This window comes from Octodon degus, unplaced genomic scaffold, assembly GCF_000260255.1.
Source record: "Octodon degus isolate 3935 unplaced genomic scaffold, OctDeg1.0 scaffold00008, whole genome shotgun sequence".
Lineage (NCBI taxonomy): Eukaryota > Metazoa > Chordata > Mammalia > Rodentia > Octodontidae > Octodon > Octodon degus.
The window spans coordinates 2749948-2758362 of record NW_004524584.1 but is presented as its reverse complement, the minus strand read 5'-3'; the positions used below and the strand labels follow the sequence as shown (position 1 = coordinate 2758362).

General features: G+C 38.2%; 1 protein-coding gene across 3 annotated transcripts in view; it reads right to left on the bottom strand.

The window, feature by feature from the left end:
• The window catches only part of Dbr1 (debranching RNA lariats 1), a 20490-nt gene extending 13846 nt beyond the window's left edge, over positions 1 to 6644 (bottom strand). For 2 of the 3 annotated variants that reach the window (XM_004625208.2, XM_023707023.1), the window contains exons 1-3: positions 6094 to 6643; positions 5212 to 5336; positions 3282 to 3362 (exon numbers count right to left, since the gene is read on the bottom strand). In XM_004625208.2, coding sequence (XP_004625265.1) covers positions 3282 to 3362; positions 5212 to 5336; positions 6094 to 6290 — 403 coding nt within the window. In that variant the 5' untranslated portion in view covers positions 6291 to 6643. Of the gene's footprint in view, positions 1 to 3281; positions 3363 to 5211; positions 5337 to 6093 lie in introns of all 3 variants that reach the window. The other variant, XM_023707019.1, reaches the window with a different exon arrangement.
• Between the last annotated feature and the right edge of the window lie 1771 nt (positions 6645 to 8415).

Here is an 8415-nt window from a genome sequence, read left to right as displayed (position 1 = left end):
ATACATACATACATATAATAAACATATAAACAATGAATATATGTAATGAATACACATCTATATATATATATGATGAATACCAGTGCACCCAACTATATAAAACCAATATTAATGAGCATGAAAAATCACCAAGTACTAATACAATTGTACTAGAAGATCTTTGTCACAAAAACAGATCAACTAGATTAAAAAAAAAAAAATCAACAGTGAAATATTAGAACTGAACCAAACACTGAACAAATGACTTAGCAGATCTCTACAGTGTTCCACCTACAACATCAGAATACATCCTTCTCGGCCGCACACAGGACATTCTCCAAAACAGAGCACATACTAGCTCATAGAACATGCTTAAGTAAAGCAAAGAAATTGAAATTATCCCATCCATATTATCAGACCATAGTGCAATGAAATTGGAAATCAATGGCAATGGAAACTACAAGAACTTCACAAACACATGGAAATTAAGTAGCACCCTCCCAAACAACCAATGGGTCACAGACAAAATTAAAGAAAAATTGGACAGTTTCTATAATTAAATAATGACAATACAACACACCAGAACTTATGGGACACAACGAAAGCAGTCCTAAATTTATAGCAGTGAATAGAGAAATTTATAGCAGTGAATACCCATCTCAGGAAAATAGAACAAGCACAAATAAACAACTTAATGATGAACCTCAAACTTTTACAAAAAGAGCAGGCTAAGCCAAAAGCTTGTTCAAGGGAGGAAATTATAAAGGTCAGAATAGAAATTAACACACTAGAGACTAAGAAAACAATACAAAGAATGAATGAATGAATGAATGAATGAGTTAGTTCTTTGAAAGATTAAATAAAATCAACCAGGCCTTATCCCACCTTATCAAAAAAAAAAAAGGAAAAAAAATTCAAATTCATGCAATAGGTATAAAATCACAATGGATCCTGCAGAAATCAAAAGATCACCTATACCTACTTTGAATACTTTTGTATTCTAATAAAATGGAAGGTATAGAAGAAATGGACAGATTTCTGTATACATATAAATTACCAAAGCTAAATTAAGAAGACATAAAAGTCCTAAATAAACTAGTATCAATCAATGAAAACAAAGATGTAACTAAAAACCTACAAGCCATGTATTCACTGCTGAATTCGACAAGAAATTTAGAAGAGACCTAACACTACTACTTCTCAAATTATTTAATGAAATTCAAAGGGAAGCAATTCTCCCAAAGTCATTCTTGGAAGCAAGCATTACTCTGATACCAAAATCAAAGATGGACCCAACTAAGACAGAATTACAGACCAATCTCACTAAAGAACACAGATCCAAAAACCCTAAGATACTGCCAAACAGAATGCAGCAAATCAAGATTAAACATCATGACCAAGTGGGATTCATCCAAAGGATGTAGAGATGATAAAAAATATGTAAATCAATAATGCACCATATTAACAGAGCCAAGGACAAAAATCATATGATCATCTCAATAAATGCAGAAAAACCTTTTGACAAAATCCAGTACCATTCATGATAAAAACCTTTCAAAAAAATTGAAATAGATGGTCTTTATCTCAATCTGATAAAGGTCATGTATGACAACCTAACAGCCAAACCATACAAATTAGACAAAAACTGAAAGCATGATTTCACTCTAAAATCAGGAACAAGAGAAGGATGTCTACTCTCTCCACTCTTATTCAACACGTTCCTGGAAACTGTAGCCAGAACAATTAGATAAGAGAAAGACAAAAAAGGAATAACAATAGGCAAAGAAGTTAAATTACCATTATTTGTAGATGACATGATACTCTACACAGAAGACCCCAAAAACTCCACTAAAAAAACTGCTAGATTTAATAAGCAAATTCAGTAGCATAGGTGGATACAAAATCTGCACTCAAAAACCAATAGCTATCATGTACATGAATAACAAATACACTGAGAGAGAAATCAGGGAAACAACATCTTTCCCAATAGCATCCAAAAAAATGAAATAATACCTAGGAAGCAATCTAACAAAGGAAAAGATCTGTACATTGAAATCCATAGTACTCTGAAAAAAGAAAATGAAGCACATATCAGAAAATGGAAAGATATCCCTTGCTCTTGTGTAGGAAAAACGAATATAGTGAAAATGGCCATACTTTCAAACCAGTTATACAAATTTAATGCAATTCTGATCAAAATTCCAATAGCATACCTCACAGAATTAAAGAAAAAAATCCTAAAATTCATTTGGAATCAGACAGAAGAGACCTAGAATAGCAAAGGCAGTTCTGGGCAACAAAGGCAAGGCAGAAGCCATCATGCTGTGGTACTGGCAAAAAACAGACCTGCAAATCAACAGAACAACTCAGAAGATGCAGAAACACCTCCAGACACACTCAGCCACTTGATTTGAAAAGGTGCTGAACACAAATGCTAGAGGGGCTGTGGAGGAAAAGGAATCCTTCTCCACTGTGTGGGAGTGTAGACTTTTACAACCATTGTGGAAATTCCTCAAAAAATTAGGATTAGAGGTCCCATTCAACCTAGCTAGTCACCTCCTGGATATTTTTCCAGAAGAACTGAAAATATCGTATCACAGCAACATACGTGCACCCATGTTTATAACAGCACAATTTGTCATAGCTATTGTGTCATAGCACCTTTGAAACAACCCAAATGCCTATCAACTGAGGAATGGATAAAAAAGACCAATCTCACTAATGAGTATTGCTCAGCCATAAAGAAGGATGACCTGGAGACTTTGCTAGGTAAAGGAATGCAAGCAAGACCGTACTCATAAGTGAAATAAACCAGAATCATACATGTTAACACTGCATTGTCTCCCTAGTGTGAGAAGCTGAAAGAGTAAGATTCAAACTGTACAATAAATATTGTAAAATGGGAAGAAATTTCAAAAGGAAAGAGAAAGTAGGATGGGGGAACAGGGGAACAGAGAAAAGAAGGGAAAAGCAAAAAAAAAAGTATATCGTACGTACGATAGTTAAGATGATTATACTACTAATTTCTCTCAGTTCTTCGCTAATATTGCTTGAACAATTAAATGCCGGTGTACTGTACTCTAAGTAACTAATTTAAAGGTAACAATATGCAATGTATTAACCATTGTTATCCTACTGTCTTTGTTTTCAATTGAAAACTTTGTTTAAAACAAAATTTGTAATGAAAAGAATAAAATCACAGAAAAAAAATCCAAGAATACATCAACTTAAGCATCATATTTATGTTTTTAGAAGTTATGCAAGTTTTAAAATTTAAAAATAATTTCAAAAAGCACTAATACCTTTTCGATAGTCATGAGATTTAAAGATTCCAGAAATTCCACCAATCCTTACTCCTCGGTATTTTAGTACACCAGCCAAACCTGAAAAATTATTGAACTCAATAAAATTACAATAGATTAAAAAAAAATCTTAGCATAGAATAAATCATTTAAAAACACTTCCAATGTTCTTAACCATTTTCTAAATTTCTAAAATTACATAAACCTATGTAATTTTTAACAACGTATTTATACTGTATACTGTGCAGTACTGCACAGTCCTGAAATAGCAAAAAATTCACAATAAATAATTTAGGTATTTTTTTTAAACCTGCAAAATAGTAAGTCCATGAAAGTCAAACTGTGAAACAGTGAGGGACTATAGGAACTACTGTAATGTAATACCTAAGTGAACCTAGGGATGGGGGATGGGGGGATGGGGCAAAGGGACTGTCCTACAATGGATTTATACAGTATAAACTAAATCAACAGGTGTAAGGTATAAAAAGTCCTGCAGTTTCTACCTTTCATTTTTTTTCCATAATTTTATTGAGAAACAAATAGCAATACCTTTCATTTTTGATTGATTACTTAACAATTTTACCCTTACACAATATTGTAGTTGTCAAACAACATCAACCATTAATGAAAATGTTACATTACTGGAGTTATAATTTCTTCATTGGAAAAATGATAACTTAGAAAATGATCTAGAAAACAAGGGACTAAAATGAAACCGAATCTAATCATGTTTCAGATTCTAAATACAGATTATAGGAAATGAAGAGAATAAAGTGACATCCAAGGAATTAATCAGCTAAATCCAGAATGCAGGAAATACTACAGAAGTTTTCTCATTTTCTTCAATGAATGGGTAAAGGGAGTCAGGGGACAGATAGAAAGGTGAGGAAGGCCATCATAGTCTAAGACTTCAGAGTTATAAACACCAAATGAAATGTGTGGCTCTTGTAGATCCTATGTGACCAAACCAATTGTGAAGTAAGACATCTCTGGGACAACTGGAGAAATCTGAGGATGAATGAGGCAACAGGTGATAAGAAATTACTGTATTATTACTTTAGTTAGGTATAACGATACATTGTGGTATTTTAAAAATTCATATCACTGGGCTCAGTGGATTAAGCACCTGCTCAGGCAAGCGCAGGGGCTCCACAAGCCACACCCGCCCCACCCCTGGGTGCACTGAGCTAACTGAGCTAGCTGGCCACTGAGACCAGGCATGGGGGTGCTCCCCTGTAATCTCAGCACTGAAGAGGCTGAAAACAGGAGGATCACTGAGAGTCCAAGCTGCACAGTGAGACCACGTACCAAACACATTTAAAAAAAAAAAATTGTATCACTTAAAAAATTGTTAAAGATTTACACATGGAACAATATGTACTCCAGTCATCTCTCATCTCCCACAGAAACGTTTAGGAGGATATAGGTTGAAAATAAGGACAGCAGAATGATAATAGTCACTGCAGTTAATTTCGCAGGTAAAGAGATTCATTATGCTACTCTCCATTTTTGTGCATGATTAACAATTTCTGTTATAAAGTTTGGGGTTTCTTTTCAATTCTGTAAGAGAATAAAAAAAAATAAAAGGACTACAAATAGTGTCTACGGCCTTTGCTGTCATACTAACCATTGCTTAAAACATCAGATGAAACAAGGACAGATGTTCATGGTTAAATGTTTAATAATTAACTGTTTCGACTAAAATTTCATGATTATTAAAATTAATTATAGGGCTAGGGAGAAAGTTCAGCAGCATAAGCACCTGCCCGGCAAACACAAGGTCCTAAATTCAATCCCCAGTAAGAAAAAAAAAAAAAAAAAAAAAAAAATTCATGAATTACCCCACACAGTCTACATCTAAAGATGCCACTGCCCTAATACAAATCCCCTTCTCTCCCATCAAACCCCAAAATCATACACAAACACATACCTAAATAGTAAATGTTCGGTGCTACCCAGCCACCATAGGGTAACTCTTGCAAATGATTTGAGGCCTCATGGTTTCCCCCGATGAAGATCGTGAGAACTGGGGCTTTTTTCTCTCCAGAGTAATACCTAGAAAGTAAGAGTAAACTTGTTAGTTAAATTAGGCATGGTAGGAAAAGCAAAATAAGGTCCTACAGAAAAAGCTGAGCTCATCATAAAATGTGCATGAGCTGTAGAAACCATGTCCTTACGACAGAGTAGAGCCTTGTGCTTCAAGTCAGTGTTGGTTCAACGAAGTCAAGAAGTGTGTCAAGGGGCTGGAGAGATGGCTCAGTGGTCTAAAGCACCTACTTGAAACAAGCTTGGCAAAGCACAGGGACTGCGGTTCGATCCCCAGCACCACATGCCAGCCAGACCCGCCCCCTGGTGGGCTGAGCTGGCCACACACACAATAAATAAATGTAATAAATAAAAATAAATAAATATTAAAAAAAAAAAGAAGTGTGTCAAATTCTCGGCTATAACCTCAGCTTCTAGAACAGGAAGCAGCACACAGCAAGAGCCCAGTAAAACCTGCTGGATTATTAAAATGAACCAATTTCATTGCCCTATCACGTACAAGATAATTATCTAAACCTGTCAGCTTCGTCCTCCAGGTTATCTATCACTCCTGGCTGCGATCCCTGCGAAATACAACAGGCAAGTGTATGGAAAAACGAAAGTGACATTTCCTCAGCGCCGGGTCCTAGGAACAGTGGACAAGGTAAGGGAAGTAAGGGAATCAGGCGGTGGCAGCACGGGATTCGAACCTACGCCAGCGTCTCTGCCCACCGCTGGCCGGTCACACCTCGCACGGCCAGGTCCGGGGCCCAGCGGCGCCGCTCACCTGTAGAAAGTCTGCATGTGGCGGTACTTGGGCGGCACGGCCATGCAGCGCAGGTCGGCCTCGTTGCGCACCGCCTGGAAGTCGCCGCAGCACAGAAGAAGGTCCACCGGGCCTGCCCCACGCCGCTCCGCCAGCGCCAGCGTCTCGTAGATCTTGTCCAGCTCGCCGTGGCAGCAGCCGGCCACCGCCACCCGCATCCTGCCGGCTCTGTCCGGGACGCCGGGCGGCCCAGGCCCAACTGCGAGAAGCCGAGACTGCGCGCTCGGCTCCCGCCAACATTAACAGAGCCGCGGCCGAGCGTGCTGAGAGGCCGGTCCTGCAAGCAACTTCCGGCTTCAACTCTCGCGAGAGAGCGCGAAGGGCACGGCCGCAGCCAGAACTGCGGAAGCCTTCTGTTTGCGTCGGACCTTGAGAAGGCTGCGGTCTGAGGGACGCTGCGCTTCAGAGCCGGAAAAACAGGCTAAGATCGCCAGAAATAGGAGTTCGGGCAGATAAAGTTTAAACAAGTGAGCAAGAATGATTAAATAATTCCTTGGGGCAAACCTCTCCTGACAGTTGCCTGAAAGTGAACAAAAATATTCTTTAATTAAACTTGAAACTTACTGGGGATTTAAAAACTCTCTCCTCTGAGTTTCTAAATTTTTTGTTGTTGTTGTTTTTGTTTCTGTTTTTTTTAAGTAAAGGACTGGCCCTGGGGAGATCGCTCCGTAGAGTAAGAGCTTGCCTGGCAAGCGCAGGGTCCTGAGTTAAATCCCCGGTACCGCAAAAAAATTTTAAAAAGATCAGTTAAAGGACTAAAAAGCAGTTTGTCTAGCTAAAATGCACGTTTAATGTAGTAAGGCGAGTATCTCAAAAACTTTAGGGCAGAAAAGCGCCAAACTGATCACTGGAGTGGCTAAAATAGAAACACGGAAAATAAACCCCTCTGGAACCTTCTCAGTGCATAATTATAAAAATACATAATTTACCGAGTGTGGTGGTCCCTGCCTGTAATCCCAGCAATCCATAAACCGAGGCGGTGATCTTGAGGCCAGCCTAGACTACATGGTGAGACCCTGCCCCCTCCCAAGAAAAGACGAGTCTAATGAAGGTTAAATGAACTGTGTGTGCCCTTGCGCTTGCCAGGCAGGCTCCTAGACCGCTGTGCTATCTCCCGAGCAATCTCTGCTCATTTTTAAAATCTAGATTTAAAATATCAAAGAACAAGGGCCAGCCTGACAGCTCAGAAGACTAAAGCACCTGCCTAGGCAGAGCACAGGGGCCAAGGGTTCAATCCCCAGTGAGCCGTGCCGGCCTCGCCCACTGAGCACGCTGAGAAGACACCCACCTGTAATCCCAGCACTTGCGAGGCTGAAAACAGAATCACTACGAGTCCGATATATATATATCAAGAAACAGAACACATAAACAAGACAGTGACAACAGGAGACACTCCAACAGCTGTCAGAGATTAAATATAAAGACATGGTTTCCAGGCTGCCTTGGGTCCCACTTCTTTTGAATTCACAGGGAAGATATAATTTTCTTTTCTTTTTTTTTTTGTGGAAATCATCAATGACATTTTTTTTATTTATTTTTTTTCAAAGCTTTATTGATAAACAGCAATGAGACAGTTTCAAATCAAATCGGAAGTACAGTTTCAACAAATAAAACACTGCATATATTCTTCTTAGTGGTTAATTGCTGTACAAAATGCAGACTTGTGATCCTATTTACAAACACCATTAGAACAAATCATTCTATTATAATTTTCATGATATTTAATTTGATCCAAAAAGTTGAAAAATCTAATATTTGTAGTTAGTTTTCAGTATTTTATTTCTGTATTGGATTTTTTTTATCTGAGATAGCAGGTGTATGTTTAGCTTTACTAGACAGTATCCATTTCCAAAGTGATGGTTGTGCTTATCTCTAATTATAAGAAGAGTTCTGATTCCATAGACTCAGCAATGCTTGGTGTTGTATACTGTATTGTAGTCATCTGAGTGGGTATCTGCTTATGATTTCTATGTCAGTTTTACAAAATATTGATAGTCCATTTGATTTTTCTTTAAATACTACAGGTGGAACTCAGGGCCTTCGCACTGAGAGGCCAGCCCTCTCTCACCCATGCACACACCTTTTTTTCTTCTTCTTTTTTTTTTTTAATTTTGAGACAAGATCTTGCTAAGTCACTAAATCATCCAGGAACTAGTTTAGACTCCAACTTACAATCTTGCCTCAGTCTTCTGGAGTGCTGGGATTACTGGTATGCACCATCATGGCTGGAAATTCGAATATTTTACACCAAATAGGAAACAATACCTTAATTCTGTAACATTT